A 17886-nucleotide genomic window follows, 5' to 3' on the forward strand; every position below is an offset into this window, starting at 1 on the left:
GACATGCCTCCTCCTCGCCTGACTTCCTCCACTTCCTCTTCCTCCTCTTCTCCCTCCAGCTCTCCATTCTCCCCATCTTCTCCCTCTGCATCACGGTCATCTTCCTCACCCTCCTCTTCTTCATCTTCCTCCTCCTCTTCCTCGTCCTCTGCCCCAGGATATAGATGTCTATTGTTTCCCAGCATCCTTTGCTGCTCCTCGTCACTGGAGAGGGGGCTGAGTGGCATCGTCATGGCGACAGGGAGGGTGGCACAAACGGCAGCGGCATCATTCCCCAAGACTCACTGAGGAGGAGAAAGGAGAAGAGGAGAACCATGAAAGGTCAAAATAGAGAGAGAGAGAGAGAAAGAGAGAGAGAGAGAGAGTTCCAAGGACAATCCTAAAAACTCAACCAGCAGCCCCAGTGTCTGTCGGGGTTCCTACACTGTTTCATGTCCTGACTCTGGTCACTATGGGAACAGACTGACTCCTTTCATTCTGCCTTTTCACTGTCACCATGCGCTGCCATTTCATCACAATTTATTCTTCAACACCTCCCATATAAATATCTATGCAATAGATCTTCCACCTCTGCTCTATATATAGTAGACATACATAATACTGCCCTGGTAGCCAGTGCCTTGATAAATACTACATCTATAGACTGACTGAGTCCACAATGACGGTTATACTGTTAAGAGCACCACTGAAACTACAAACATTACACTACTACTGCAAACAATACAATACACACTGTAGACTACCTCTACACACTCACACATTTGACTAGACTAGACTATAACACTTCACAGTAGCATGAAACAGTCTTCAACCTCACCTCTGAGAGTGGAGAGAACAATTTCAGAGCGTCTGTGATGCACCTCGGACTGCAGACAGTGCACTACAAGCTGGAGAGTGTTCAGGTCAGTCCCTAGTGGATACTAGGCAGCATTGCGCTTCAGCACCACTCCATACAGGACAGCTCCCCACAGCTAAAACAGCATGTTCAAGTGGCCACACAACACAATTCACACCAGCTGAAGAGGACGAACCCAAATTCTGAAACTGAGCCTTCCCTCCTGACATCTACTACACAACACACACCCACATCAACTATATCAACAATGAATACCCAGAAACAAAGACAAAAAGAGAGATAGCACTGCCAATAAAACTACCTAAATTGTGATGTTTTATCTCTGGGTGCTCATTTAAACGTTCATTTTGAAAGGGGCCACTGTGAGAAAAGCTGTGTTTGACAACAGCTCCCAGGGCTGTTCTCAGAGGACAGTGAGTGACAGCAAATACCACTAGCTGTCCACAGAGAGAATGAGAGGAGAGGAGAAGACAATATGAGAAAATGAGAAACCACAGGGTGGGAGAGAAGGAAGATTTTAGTGTGTGAGATATTGACACATTGTGCCAAAACAAAGCAAATGAGAAACACAGATATAATATTTCTCATGGATCTTTAACCTGTGTCATATTCATGCATCTCAGCCTCCTCACTAATGAAGAGCACAGTGCAGCTGAGCTGACAAGCCACAGTAGTGTTATAGCACACCTGGACACCACCATACAGTAACACTGTCAGGTAGCAGAGACGACAGAGAGACTCAGAGAGAGAGAGAGAGCAAAAATGAGGGCGGAAGACAAAGAGAAGGGGGTAGAGAGCAGGTTTTACAGAGAGCAGGTTTTAGACAGAGAGCAGGTTTTACAGAGAGCAGGTTTTACAGAGAGCAGGATTTACAGAGAGCAGGTTTTAGACAGAGAGCAGGTTTTAGACAGAGAGCAGGTTTTACAGAGAGCAGGCTTTAGACAGAGAGCAGGCTTTAGACAGAGAGCAGGTTTTACAGAGAGCAGGTTTTACAGAGAGCAGGCTTTAGACAGAGAGCAGGTTTTAGACAGAGAGCAGGCTTTAGACAGAGAGCAGGTTTTAGACAGAGAGGAGGCTTTAGACAGAGAGCAGGCTTTAGACAGAGAGCAGGTTTTAGACAGAGAGCAGGCTTTAGACAGAGAGCAGGTTTTACAGAGAGCAGGTTTTACAGAGAGCAGGCTTTAGACAGAGAGCAGGTTTTAGACAGAGAGCAGGTTTTACAGAGAGCAGGCTTTAGACAGAGAGCAGGTTTTACAGAGAGCAGGCTTTAGACAGAGAGCAGGTTTTACAGAGAGCAGGTTTTACAGAGAGCAGGCTTTAGACAGAGAGCAGGTTTTACAGAGAGCAGGTTTTACAGAGAGCAGGTTTTAGACAGAGAGCAGGTTTTACAGAGAGCAGGTTTTACAGAGAGCAGGTTTTAGACAGAGAGCACGTTTTACAGAGAGCAGGTTTTACAGAGAGCAGGCTTTAGACAGAGAGCACGTTTTACAGAGAGCAGGTTTTACAGAGAGCAGGTTTTACAGAGAGCAGGTTTTACAGAGAGCAGGTTTTACAGAGAGCAGGCTTTAGACAGAGAGCACGTTTTACAGAGAGCAGGTTTTACAGAGAGCAGGCTTTAGACAGAGAGCAGGTTTTACAGAGAGCAGGTTTTACAGAGAGCAGGTTTTACAGAGAGCAGGCTTTAGACAGAGAGCAGGTTTTAGACAGAGAGCAGGCTTTAGACAGAGAGCAGGTTTTAGACAGAGAGCAGGCTTTAGACAGAGAGCAGGTTTTAGACAGAGAGGATGCTTTAGACAGAGAGCAGGCTTTAGACAGAGAACAGGTTTTAGACAGAGAGCAGGTTTTAGAAAGAGAGCAGGTTTTATAGAGAGCGTGTTTTACAGAGAGCAGGTTTTACAGAGAGCAGGTTTTACAGAGAGCAGGCTTTAGACAGAGAGCAGGCTTTAGACAGAGAGCAGGTTTTACAGAGAGCAGGTTTTAGACAGAGAGCAGGTTTTACAGAGAGCAGGTTTTACAGAGAGCAGGCTTTAGACAGAGAGCAGGTTTTACAGAGAGCAGGCTTTAGACAGAGAGCAGGTTTTAGACAGAGCAGGTTTTACAGAGAGCAGGCTTTAGACAGAGAGCAGGTTTTAGACAGAGAGCAGGTTTTAGACAGAGAGCAGGTTTTACAGAGAGCAGGTTTTACAGAGAGCAGGCTTTAGACAGAGAGCAGGTTTTAGACAGAGAGCAGGCTTTAGACAGAGAGCAGGTTTTAGACAGAGAGGAGGCTTTAGACAGAGAGCAGGCTTTAGACAGAGAGCAGGTTTTAGACAGAGAGCAGGCTTTAGACAGAGAGCAGGTTTTACAGAGAGCAGGTTTTACAGAGAGCAGGCTTTAGACAGAGAGCAGGTTTTAGACAGAGAGCAGGTTTTACAGAGAGCAGGCTTTAGACAGAGAGCAGGTTTTACAGAGAGCAGGCTTTAGACAGAGAGCAGGTTTTACAGAGAGCAGGTTTTACAGAGAGCAGGCTTTAGACAGAGAGCAGGTTTTACAGAGAGCAGGTTTTACAGAGAGCAGGTTTTAGACAGAGAGCAGGTTTTACAGAGAGCAGGTTTTACAGAGAGCAGGTTTTAGACAGAGAGGACGTTTTACAGAGAGCAGGTTTTACAGAGAGCAGGCTTTAGACACAGAGCAGGTTTTACAGAGAGCAGGTTTTACAGAGAGCAGGTTTTACAGAGAGCAGGCTTTAGACAGAGAACACGTTTTACAGAGAGCAGGTTTTACAGAGAGCAGGCTTTAGACAGAGAGCAGGTTTTACAGAGAGCAGGTTTTACAGAGAGCAGGCTTTAGACAGAGAGCAGGTTTTAGACAGAGAGCAGGCTTTACAGAGAGCAGGTTTTAGACAGAGAGCAGGTTTTACAGAGAGCAGGTTTTACAGAGAGCAGGTTTTAGACAGAGAGCAGGCTTTAGACAGAGAACAGGTTTTAGACAGAGAGCAGGTTTTAGAAAGAGAGCAGGTTTTATAGAGAGCATGTTTTACAGAGAGCAGGTTTTACAGAGAGCAGGTTTTACAGAGAGCAGGCTTTAGACAGAGAGCAGGCTTTAGACAGAGAGCAGGTTTTACAGAGAGCAGGTTTTAGACAGAGAGCAGGTTTTACAGAGAGCAGGTTTTACAGAGAGCAGGCTTTAGACAGAGAGCAGGTTTTACAGAGAGCAGGCTTTAGACAGAGAGCAGGTTTTAGACAGAGAGCAGGTTTTACAGAGAGCAGGCTTTAGACAGAGAGCAGGTTTTAGACAGAGAGCAGGTTTTAGACAGAGAGCAGGTTTTACAGAGAGCAGGTTTTACAGAGAGCAGGCTTTAGACAGAGAGCAGGTTTTAGACAGAGAGCAGGCTTTAGACAGAGAGCAGGTTTTAGACAGAGAGCAGGTTTTAGACAGAGAGCAGGTTTTACAGAGAGCAGGCTTTAGAAAGAGAGCAGGTTTTACAGAGAGCAGGTTTTACAGAGAGCAGGCTTTAGACAGAGAGCAGGTTTTAGACAGAGAGCAGGTTTTAGACAGAGAGCAGGTTTTACAGAGAGCAGGTTTTACAGAGAGCAGGCTTTAGACAGAGAGCAGGTTTTAGACAGAGAGCAGGCTTTAGACAGAGAGCAGGCTTTACAGAGAGCAGGTTTTAGACAGAGAGCAGGTTTTACAGAGAGCAGGTTTTACAGAGAGCAGGTTTTAGACAGAGAGCAGGTTTTAGACAGAGAGCAGGTTTTAGACAGAGAGCAGGTTTTACAGAGAGCAGGCTTTAGACAGAGAGCAGGTTTTAGACAGAGAGCAGGTTTTAGACAGAGAGCAGGTTTTAGAGAGAGAGCAGGTTTTAGACAGAGAGCAGGTTTTAGACAGAGAGCAGGTTTTAGACAGAGAGCAGGTTTTAGACAGAGAGCAGGCTTTAGACAGAGAGCATGTTTTACAGAGAGCAGGCTTTAGACAGAGAGCAGGTTTTACAGAGAGCAGGCTTTAGACAGAGAGCAGGTTTTAGACAGAGAGCAGGTTTTAGACAGAGAGCAGGTTTTAGACAGAGAGCAGGTTTTAGACAGAGAGCAGGTTTTAGACAGAGAGCAGGTTTTAGACAGAGAGCAGGTTTTACAGAGAGCAGGCTTTAGACAGAGAGCAGGTTTTACAGAGAGCAGGCTTTAGACAGAGAGCAGGTTTTAGACATAGAGCAGGTTTTACAGAGAGCAGGCTTTAGACAGAGAGCAGGTTTTAGACAGAGAGCAGGTTTTACAGAGAGCAGGCTTTAGACAGAGAGCAGGTTTTACAGAGAGCAGGCTTTAGACAGAGAGCAGGTTTTAGACAGAGACAGACACATGGGGAAGGGCAGAAAGAATGAGAGAGAGAGAGACAGAGAGAGAAAGAAAGAAACCGAGAGAGAGAGAGAGAGAGAGAGAGAGAGAGAGAGAGAGAGAGAGAGATAGAGAAAGAAAGAAACAGAGAGAGAGAGAGAGAGAGAGAGAAAGAGAAAGAGAGAGATGGAGAGAGAAAGAAAGAAACAGAGAGAGAGAGAGAGAGAGAGAGAGAGAGAGAGAGAGAGAGAGAGAGAGAAAGAGCGAGAGAGAGAGAGAGAGAGAGAGAAAGAGCGAGAGAGAGAGAGAAAGATATTGGGGGGGCTGGTGGAAGGACACAGAGATGGCATCTAGGTCGGAAGCCTGTCAGAAAGCTGACTAACTGGGAAAGGTAGAAAATATAAAATATGATCCAAAAATATATTTAGCATGGTGCTGAGTAATCAGAGATAGGGAGGAGAAGATAGAAGAAGGGAGCAGATAGGGAGGAGGCAATAGGACACTATGGAGCGGGGGAGTTGTATGGATAAAGAGATGGAGAGAGAGGGGAAAGAGAGAGAGAGAGAAGCTCCAGGGTTGGGGGTAGAGAAATACAGAGGATTAGTTTCAATAGAGAGCTGAGGATTAGGAACAAGGAGAAGGACTGGGAGCCAGGAGAGAGAGAGAGCATAGTAGAAAAGCAGATAGAAGGAGGAAAGGAACACAGCAGATCTGATTAGAGAGACGGAGAGGGGAACAAGGCAGAGGAGGGAGGGCAGAGAGGATGGGAGAGACAGAGAGGAACAGGGAGATATTGGGGAGGAGAGAGGGCTGAGAGGATGGGAGAGACAGATAGGAACAGGGAGATATTGGGGAGGAGAGAGGGCTGAGAGGATGGGAGAGACAGAGAGGAACAGGGATATATTGGGGAGGAGAGCGGGCTGAGAGGATGGGAGAGACGGAGAGGAACAGGGAGATATTGGGGAGGAGAGAGGGCAGAGAGGATGGGAGAGACAGAGAGGAACAGGGAGATATTGGGGAGGAGAGAGGGCTGAGAGGATGGGAGAGACAGAGAGGAACAGGGAGATATTGGGGAGGAGAGAGGGCTGAGAGGATGGGAAAGACAGAGAGGAACAGGGATATATTGGGGAGGAGAGAGGGCTGAGAGGATGGGAGAGACAGAGAGGAACAGGGAGATATTGGGGAGGAGAGAGGGCTGAGAGGATGGGAGAGACAGAGAGGAACAGGGAGATATTGGGGAGGAGAGAGGGCAGAGAGGATGGGAGAGACAGAGAGGAACAGGGAGATATTGGGGAGGAGAGAGGGCTGAGAGGATGGGAGAGACAGAGAGGAACAGGGAGATATTGGGGAGGAGAGAGGGCTGAGAGGATGGGAGAGACAGAGAGGAACAGGGAGATATTGGGGAGGAGAGAGGGCAGAGAGGATGGGAGAGACAGAGAGGAACAGGGAGATATTGGGGAGGAGAGAGGGCTGAGAGGATGGGAGAGACAGAGAGGAACAGGGAGATATTGGGGAGGAGAGAGGGCTGAGAGGATGGGAAAGACAGAGAGGAACAGGGAGATATTGGGGAGGAGAGAGGGCTGAGAGGATGGGAGAGACAGAGAGGAACAGGGAGATATTGGGGAGGAGAGAGGGCTGAGAGGATGGGAAAGACAGAGAGGAACAGGGAGATATTGGGGAGGAGAGAGGGCTGAGAGGATGGGAGAGACAGAGAGGAACAGGGAGATATTGGGGAGGAGAGAGGGCTGAGAGGATGGGAGAGACAGAGAGGAAAAGGGAGATATTGGGGAGGAGAGGGGGCTGAGAGGATGGGAGAGACAGAGAGGAACAGGGAGATATTGGGGAGGAGAGAGGGCAGAGCGGATGGGAGAGACAGAGAGGAACAGGGAGATATTGGGGAGGAGAGAGGGCTGAGTGGATGGGAAAGACAGAGAGGAACAGGGAGATATTGGGGAGGAGAGAGGGCTGAGAGGATGGGAGAGACAGAGAGGAAAAGGGAGATATTGGGGAGGAGAGAGGGCTGAGAGAAAAATACTGAGAACGGAAGCTGAGACAGACTGTTGAAGTGGAAAGGAGCGTGAAGAAGGCAGAACAGGGAGCAGGAGGAGAAGAGACCGCAGGAGGTGGACTGGAGTGAGAGGGAAAAATAAAAGGGTTGAGGGAGGCGGACACCAAAGGAGAAAAGTGAGCGGTGGAGAAATGCAAGGAGAATATGTTCATTTAGTTTGAAGAGAGAAGTCATGATGAGTCACACATAATAGGCCTTAATGAATGTGCCCTGTAGAGAAGAGATGGAACAGAGAGATACATAGATTAGATATTTCCCATAAGCGACAGAGATCTCTCCCACTGCGTATCTCCTCTCAACAAAGACTTCTCCTTCAGCACTCTCCTTGGAAAGCTGCAATTTAGTTAAGGGTCACGTCGTACCTATGACAGTACTCCAGGGAGACAGAGTCAGACTGACTGGACTTCCTGCTGATCAGTGGGGTTGATTGACCCTCTTTATCCTCATCCACAGTCCATCTCCTGCTGAGAGGTGCTGTCAGTGAGATAAGTCAGATTCTGTGTGGTCCTTAGTGGTCCAGCAACGGTTCACAGTTGTTCTGTGAGCCAGGATCATAACATGGGTCACACTTCCATTAACAGATTAGAGATTGATATAGTGCTTACAAGTGGTCAAAGTTCTTTACATCCACAGCCAATGTGGATCCAAAGCCACGTCATCTGGTATGTAATGTCCCACCATCATTGTCTGTGGTGTCATTTACCCTCCCCAATCAATCTCTCTTACTACACATCTCTCTCTCTCTCTCTGTCTCTCTCTTTCAGCCTCTCTTTTACTGTATGTAGGACAAAGAGTGTATATAGATAGATATTTTCAGTGTCTCGGTCCCCAGGAAACTTCCAAGGAACAGATCGCCCCACTTTCAGGCCACTAAACTAGAGCGGACCATTTCTCTCCCTCCCTCTCTAACACACACACACACACACACACACACGCACACGCACACGCACACGCACACGCACACACACACACACACACACACACACACACACACACACACACACACACACACACACACACACACACAGCCAACCATATGTGTAAACTTTGACCTTTCTGATACAGTTCCAGCATGAGTAAGGGCTAATTGGGAGCTAATATAATCCTTCTCTGTCAGTTCTGACCTTCGGCCTTCTGCTACATGTCAAACTGTCACCCAGGAGGCCCCGCCCACAGGAGACTGAGGTTAGGAAATGCTGTTATTTTCCCTACAGACAGTGATCACACACTCTCCCTACAGACAGCGATCACACACTCTCTGTCACGTCCTGACCTTAGTTATCTTTGTTTTCTTTATTATGTTGGTTAGGTCGCACACTCTCCCTACAGACAGCAATCACACACTCTCCCTACAGACAGCAATCACACAATATCCCTACAGACAACAATCACACAATATCCCTACAGACAGTGATCACACACTCTCCCTACAGACAGTGATCACACACTCTCCCTACAGACAGCGATCACACACTCTCTGTCACGTCCTGACCTTAGTTATCTTTGTTTTCTTTATTATGTTGGTTAGGTCGCACACTCTCCCTACAGACAGCAATCACACACTCTCCCTACAGACAGCAATCACACAATATCCCTACAGACAACAATCACACAATATCCCTACAGACAGTGATCACACACTCTCCCTACAGACAGTGATCACACACTCTCCCTACAGACAGCAATCACACTCTCCCTACAGACAGCAATCACACACTCTCCCTACAGACAGCAATCACACAATATCCCTACAGACAACAATCACACAATATCCCTACAGACAGTGATCACACACTCTCCCTACAGACAGTGATCACACACTCTCCCTACAGACAGCGATCACACACTCTCCCTACAGACAGCGATCACACACTCTCCCTACAGACAGCAATCACACACTCTCCCGACAGACAGCAATCACACACTCTCCCTACAGACAGCGATCACACAATATCCCTACAGACAGCGATCACACACTCTCCCTACAGACAATGATCACACACTCTCCCTACAGACAGCAATCACACACTCTCCCTACAGACAGCAATCACACACTCTCCCTACAGACAGCAATCACACACTCTCCCTACAGACAGCAATCACACACTCTCCCTACAGACAACAATCACACACTCTCCCTACAGACAGCAATCACACACTCTCCCTACAGACAGCAATCACACACTCTCCCTACAGACAGCAATCACACACTCTCCCTACAGACAACAATCACACACTCTCCCTACAGACAGCAATCACACACTCTCCCTACAGACAGCAATCACACAATATGCCTACAGACAACAATCACACAATATCCCTACAGACTGTGATCACACACTCTCCCTACAGACAGCGATCACACACTCTCCCTACAGACAGCGATCACACACTCTCCCTACAGGCAGTGATCACACACTCTCCCTACAGACAGTGATCACACACTCTCCCTACAAACAGCAATCACACACTCTCCCTACAGACAGCAATCACACACTCTCCCTACAGACAGCAATCACACACTCTCCCTACAGACAGTGATCACACAATATCCCTACAGACAGTGATCACACAATATCCCTACAGACAGTGATCACACACTCTCCCTACAGACAGTGATCACACACTCTCCCTACAGACAGCGATCACACACTCTCCCTACAGACAGTGATCACACACTCTCCCTACAGACAGCGATCACACACTCTCCCTACAGACAGTGATCACACACTCTCCCTACAGACAGCGATCACACAATATCCCTACAGACAGTGATCACACACTCTCCCTACAGACAGTGATCACACACTCTCCCTACAGACAGTGATCACACACTCTCCCTACAGACAGTGATCACACACTCTCCCTACAGACAGTGATCACACACTCTCCCTACAGATAGTGATCACACACTCTCCCTACAGACAGCGATCACACACTCTCCCTACAGACAGCGATCACACAATATCCCTACAGACAGCGATCACACACTCTCCCTACAGACAATGATCACACACTCTCCCTACAGACAGCAATCACACACTCTCCCTACAGACAGCAATCACACACTCTCCCTACAGACAGCAATCACACACTCTCCCTACAGACAACAATCACACACTCTCCCTACAGACAGCAATCACACACTCTCCCTACAGACAACAATCACACAATATCCCTACAGACAGTGATCACACACTCTCCCTACAGACAGTGATCACACACTCTCCCTACAGACAGTGATCACACACTCTCCCTACAGACAGCGATCACACACTCTCCCTACAGACAGCGATCACACACTCTCCCTACAGACAGTGATCACACACTCTCCCTACAGACAGTGATCACACACTCTCCCTACAGACAGTGATCACACACTCTCCCTACAGACAGTGATCACACACTCTCCCTACAGACAGTGATCACACACTCTCCCTACAGACAGCGATCACACACTCTCCCTACAGACAGCGATCACACACTCTCCCTACAGACAGCGATCACACACTCTCTCTACTGACAGCAATCACACACTCTCCCTACAGACAGCAATCACACACTCTCCCTACAGACAACAATCACACACTCTCCCTACAGACAGCAATCACACACTCTCCCTACAGACAGCGATCATACAATATCCCTACAGACAGTGATCACACACTCTCCCTACAGACAGCGATCACACACTCTCCCTACAGACAGTGATCACACAATATCCCTACAGACAGTGATCACACACTCTCCCTACAGACAGTGATCACACAATATCCCTACAGACAGTGATCACACACTCTCCCTACAGACAGTGATCACACACTCTCCCTACAGACAGTGATCACACACTCTCCCTACAGACAGTGATCACACACTCTCCCTACAGACAGTGATCACACACTCTCCCTACAGACAGCGATCACACACTCTCCCTACAGACAGCGATCACACACTCTCCCTACAGACAGCGATCACACACTCTCCCTACAGACAGTGATCACACACTCTCCCTACAGACAGCGATCACACACTCTCCCTACAGACAGCGATCACACACTCTCCCTACAGACAGTGATCAAGAAACAATGACCAAACACTCCCTCCCACACAGTTATGTTAGAAGGAGGGAAGGTGAATATTCATAAATTACATCTCTCCCTCCAAGCATAATATCTCTGTCAGGCAACAGTGGCAGAACACAATGAAAGGATTCAGCAATTACGCGCTTTGGGAATCCATAAAACAATAGTGAACACCCCTACAGTACACAACTGATGGGTGGATGAAGAGAGAGAGGAAATCACAATCTGTACCTCCTAAGGCTCAAAACTGACCTCCTAGTTCATTTAGTTAGTCAGGTGGACTACTACAGTACTACTGTACATTCTGCCTGTTACTCCCACAGTCAATCTAAAGATGTCACAGGAAACAGTGTGAACAGGCTCAGAGTGATGACCTCATTCACAGGCAGGCAGCCAGGCAGCTCTCTCTCTCTGCTGCCTATTCCAGGAGCTGACTAATACCAGCTGCAGCTCCCCTTTGCCTGCCTGTTGGTCTGGAAGCAGAGTGATGACATCACACACAGAGGCAAGTTCTCCCGCCTGCCTGACCACCCGCCTGCGTCCCTGCCTGACCACCCCCCGCCTCCCTCCCTCCCTCCCTCCCTGGCAGGCAGCTCTAGTGGGGACCATTATGTGTCAGTGTAGTGGAGGGCTGACAAATTAATAAAGGGTAGTGGGTGTAGCTGTAGGGGACTGAGGAGCAGACGAGGGATGTGAAATATTAAAGGGAGATGCTGCTCTGCTCCGGGCCTTTATACAGGGAACAGGAGACCACATAACACCCCCAGCTCTGCCCCTCACAATAACACAATTGAGTGTTTCTGAGCCTGGACTCCAAAACACACTAGCCTGGGCTGGTCCTAATGCTACACATGCCATAGCCAACTGCTCCAACTATTGTTGTCATGCAGTACAGTACATGTTAGTAAGAGGAGTTGGCAACAGATCTGAAACTGACACCAGGCTGGCAGAACATGTGACTGCCTCTTATCTTTGTCAGCATGATGGCTTTTGAAGTCCAAGAACAGCTCCATCAGCTAACTACACGTTGTGATGTCATCCCACTGGGACTGGACCAGAGCTGTGTGTGTGATGAGCAGGCAGGTTTCAGACAGTCGAACCAGCCTGGTGTTATGTGCTGGCTGTAATGAAACACCTGTAACTAGGGACCAGGGATTACACAACAGACTCATAGTCAGAGACACAAATGGACAGACAGTACAAGGCTAGTTGAAGAGCAGAGCAGAGAGCTGGGGTGCGTTGCAAATTTCACCCTGTTTCCTTCCTAGTGCACTACTGTCGACCAGAGCCCTATGGGTCCTGGTCAAAAGTAATGTACTATATATGGAATAGGGTGCCACTGGGGCACAGTAGGCTGGACAGAGCTGTCATTGAGTAGGATGGGGTTATTTGACAGTTATTTGCGGTGGGTTTGACAGCTCCCTGCGGTACTAGTGGCTGAATCAGGTGTTTTCACCGGTGGTATAGAGCCGTTGGGAGGCTTTTGAACAGATAAGAAAAGACCAGATTTAAAAAAAGTCTGCGTCTGCATTTAGTTGGTGTCTGCTTTTGAATTAATAAAGACATCCTCAACTGGTATGCAGAGCTATAGTTTCATTTTGTCTGAGACTAGAGCAAATACAATTCAGTAATGATTTTCCTAATATTTTAGGTATTTATCACTTATACATCTTCTGACATGTTAACATCCTGGTCCTTAAAGGTCTGTGACTCCTATACCTTTGCTCTAGTGAATGACTCCCATCAGGATATCTCCTTAGATAGGTTAGAGGTGACTAGTGACAGATAATTGATGAGTATCTCTCTCTCTCTCTCTCTCTCTCTCTCTCTCTCTCTCTCTCTCTCTCTCTCTCTCTCTCTCTCTCTCTCTCTCTCTCACACAGTCTCTCTCTCTTGTTTGTGTTTTAAATCATTTAATATGCTGGAAAAGCAGAAAGTGCACGTTCAATTATCTCTTTGTTGAATTATGCAAACTGTCCCAAATCAGCATGGGAGCTCTGAAAATGGAGGGGGTGTGGGGTATATGTGTTGAAATACATAGCATGTGACATCATATAACAATATTATGGGTTATATGATGGGTATGCAATGTGTGTGTGTGTGTGTGTGTCTACTTTTCCAAAGAAAACTTTAAAAATAGGAAACCTTCAGCAGCAAGGAGAAGTAAGACTTATGTGCATGTGTGTTCAGTGTGTGTCTCTTATGAGCACTCTTCCAGGCAGCTACATCTGTTAGATATGTGCTGTAGTCCTATATTCCTGGTACACTTAACGCCTGCATGTGGAGAGGATATCTCATACATCAAATCCCAATCATACTGCCACAGCACAGCACTTCCACTGTTACTATAGATACTGCCAGAGAACAGCCCCTCCACTGTTACTATAAATACTGCCAGAGTACAGCCCCTCCACTGTTACGTTACAATAAATACTACCAGAGTACAGCCCCTCCACTGTTACGTTACAATAAATACTGCCAGAGTACAGCCCCTCCACTGTTACTATAAATACTGCCAGAGTACAGCCCCTCCACTGTTACTATAAATACTGCCAGAGAACAGCCCCTCTACTGTTACTATAAATACTGCCAGAGAACAGCCACTCTACTGTTACTATAAATACTGCAGGAGAACAGCCCCTCTACTGTTACTATAAATACTGCCAGAGAACAGCCCCTCCACTGTTACTATAGATACTGCCAGAGTACAGCCCCTCCACTGTTACTATAAATACTGCCAGAGAAGAGACCCTCCACTGTTACGATCGATACTGCCAGAGAACAGACCCTCCACTGTTACTATAAATACTGCCAGAGAACAGCCCCTCCACTGTATCGTTACAATAAATACTGCCAGAGAACAGCCCCTCCACTGTTACTATAGAAACTGCCAGAGAACAGCCCCTCCACTGTTACGTTACAATAAATACTGCCAGAGAACAGCCCCTCCACTGTTACGTTACAATAAATACTGCCAGAGTACAGCCCCTCCACTGTTACGTTACAATAAATACTGCCAGAGAACAGCCCCTCCACTGTTACGTTACAATAAATACTGCCAGAGTACAGCCCCTCCACTGTTACGTTACAATAAATACTGCCAGAGAACAGCCCCTCTACTGTTACTATAAATACTGCCAGAGAACAGTCCCTCTACTGTTACTATAAATACTGCCAGAGAACAGACACTCCACTGTTACTATAGATACTACCAGAGAACAGCCCCTCCACTGTTACTATAAATACTGCAGGAGAACAGCCCCTCTACTGTTACTATAAATACTGCCAGAGAACAGCCCCTCCACTGTTACTATAAATACTACCAGAGAACAGCCCCGCCACTGTTACTATAGAAACTGCCAGAGAACAGCCCCTCCACTGTTACGTTACAATAAATACTACCAGAGAACAGCCCCTCCACTGTTACTATAAATACTGCAGGAGAACAGCCCCTCCACTGTTACTATAAATACTGCCAGAGAACAGCCCCTCCACTGTTACTATAGAAACTGCCAGAGAACAGCCCCTCCACTGTTACGTTACAATAAATACTGCCAGAGAACAGCCCCTCCACTGTTACGTTACAATAAATACTGCCAGAGAACAGCCCCTCCACTGTTACTATAGAAACTGCCAGAGAACAGCCCCTCCACTGTTACGTTACAATAAATACTACCAGAGTACAGCCCCTCCACTGTTACGTTACAATAAATACTGCCAGAGTACAGCCCCTCCACTGTTACTATAAATACTGCCAGAGAACAGCCCCTCCACTGTTACTATAGAAACTGCCAGAGAACAGCCCCTCCACTGTTACGTTACAATAAATACTACCAGAGTACAGCCCCTCCACTGTTACGTTACAATAAATACTGCCAGAGTACAGCCCCTCCACTGTTACTATAAATACTGCCAGAGAACAGCCCCTCTACTGTTACTATAAATACTGCCAGAGAACAGCCCCTCCACTGTTACTATAGATACTGCCAGAGAACAGACACTCCACTGTTACTATAGATACTACCAGAGAACAGCCCCTCCACTGTTACTATAAATACTGCAGGAGAACAGCCCCTCTACTGTTACTATAAATACTGCAGGAGAACAGCCCCTCTACTGTTACTATAAATACTGCCAGAGAACAGCCCCTCCACTGTTACTATAAATACTACCAGAGAACAGCCCCTCCACTGTTACTATAAATACTGCAGGAGAACAGCCCCTCTACTGTTACTATAAATACTGCCAGAGAACAGCCCCTCCACTGTTACTATAAATACTGCAGGAGAACAGCCCCTCTACTGTTACTATAAATACTGCCACAGCACAGCCCCACCACTGTTACTATAAATACTACCACAGCACAGCCCCTCCACTGTTACTATAGATACTGCCAGAGTACAGCCCCTCCACTGTTACTATAAATACTGCGAGAGAACAGACCCTCCACTGTTACGATCGATACTGCCAGAGAACAGACCCTCCACTGTTACTATAAATACTGCCAGAGAACAGCCCCTCCACTGTTACTATAAATACTGCCACAGCACAGCCCCCTCCAATGTTACTATAAATACTGCCACAGCACAGCCCCTCCACTGTTACTATAAATACTGCCACAGCACAGCCCCTCCACTGTTACTATAAATAATACCTATAAATACTGCTACAGCACACCCCCTCCACTGTTACTATAAATACTGACACAGCACAGCCCCTCCACTGTTACTATAAATACTGCCACACCACTGCCCCACCACTGTTACTACAAATATTGCCACAGCACAGCCCCTCCACTTTTACTATAAATACTACCTATAAATACTGCCACAGCACAGCCCCTCCACTGTTACTATAAATACTGCCACAGCACAGCTCCTCCACTGTTACTATAAATACTGCCACAGCACAGCCCCTCCACTGTTACTATCAATACTGCCACAGCAGAGCCCCTCCACTGTTACTATAAATACTGCCACAGCACAGCCCCACCACTGTTACTATAAATACTGCCACAGCACAGCCCCTCCACTGTTACTATAAATACTGCCACACCACAGCCCCTCCAGTGTTACTATAAATACTACCTATAAATACTGCCACAGCACAGCCCCTCCACTGTTGCTATAAATACTGCCACAGCACAGCCCCACCACTGTTACTATAAATACTACCACAGCACAGCCCCTCCACTGTTACTATAAATACTACCAATAAATACTGCCACAGCACAGCCCCCTCCAATGTTACTATAAATACTGCCACAGCACAGCCCCTCCACTGTTACTATAAATACTGCCACAGCACAGCCCCTCCACTGTTACTATAAATACTACCTATAAATACTGCCACAGCACAGCCCCTCCACTGTTACTATAAATACTGCCACAGCACAGCCCCACCACTGTTACTATAAATACTGCCACAGCACAGCCCCTCCACTGTTACTATAAATACTGCCACAGCACAGCCCCACCACTGTTACTATAAATACTACCAATAAATACTGCCACAGCACAGCCCCCTCCAATGTTACTATAAATACTGCCACAGCACAGCCCCTCCACTGTTACTATAAATAATACCTATAAATACTGCTACAGCACACCCCCTCCACTGTTACTATAAATACTGCCACAGCACAGCCCCTCCACTGTTACTATAGAAACTGCCACAGCACAGCCCCACCACTGTTACTATAAATACTACCAATAAATACTGCCACAGCACAGCCCCTCCACTGTTACTATAAATACTGCCACAGCACAGCCCCACCACTGTTACTATAAATACTACCAATAAATACTGCCACAGCACAGCCCCTCCACTGTTACTATAGAAACTGCCACAGCACAGCCCCTCCACTGTTACTATAAATACTACCTATAAATACTGCCACAGCACAGCCCCTCCACTGTTACTATAAATACTGCCACAGCACAGCCCCACCACTGTTACTATAAATACTGCCACAGCACAGCCCCTCCACTGTTACTATAAATACTGCCACAGCACAGCCCCACCACTGTTACTATAAATACTACCAATAAATACTGCCACAGCACAGCCCCCTCCAATGTTACTATAAATACTGCCACAGCACAGCCCCTCCACTGTTACTATAAATAATACCTATAAATACTGCTACAGCACACCCCCTCCACTGTTACTATAAATACTGCCACAGCACAGCCCCACCACTGTTACTATAAATACTGCCACAGCACAGCCCCACCACCGTCACCATAAACACTGACACAGCACAGCCCCTCCACTGTTACTATAAATAATACCTATAAATACTGCTACAGCACACCCCCTCCACTGTTACTATAAATACTGACACAGCACAGCCCCACCACCGTTACCATAAACACTGACACAACACAGCCCCTCCACTGTTACTATAAATAATACCTATAAAAACTGCCACAGCACAGCCCCACCACTGTTACTATAAATACTGCCACAGCACAGCCCCTCCACTGTTACTATAAATACTGCCACACCACAGCCCCACCACTGTTACTATAAATACTGCCACAGCACAGCCCCTCCACTGTTACTATCAAT

The 17886-nt window shown here is 47.1% G+C and overlaps 1 protein-coding gene across 1 annotated transcript in view; it reads right to left on the minus strand.

Moving 5' to 3' along the window:
• LOC118380119 (SH3 and multiple ankyrin repeat domains protein 1-like) overlaps positions 1-17886 on the minus strand; it is a 136541-nt gene that overhangs the window by 66664 nt on the left and 51991 nt on the right. The window contains exon 2 of the mRNA XM_052491460.1: positions 1-284. This exon is cut by the window's left edge and continues 259 nt beyond it. Coding sequence (XP_052347420.1) covers positions 1-233 — 233 coding nt within the window. The 5' untranslated portion in view covers positions 234-284. The remainder of the gene's footprint in view (positions 285-17886) is intronic.

Source organism: Oncorhynchus keta, chromosome 32 (genome assembly GCF_023373465.1).
Source record: "Oncorhynchus keta strain PuntledgeMale-10-30-2019 chromosome 32, Oket_V2, whole genome shotgun sequence".
In the NCBI taxonomy this organism is placed as follows: Eukaryota; Metazoa; Chordata; class Actinopteri; order Salmoniformes; family Salmonidae; genus Oncorhynchus; species Oncorhynchus keta.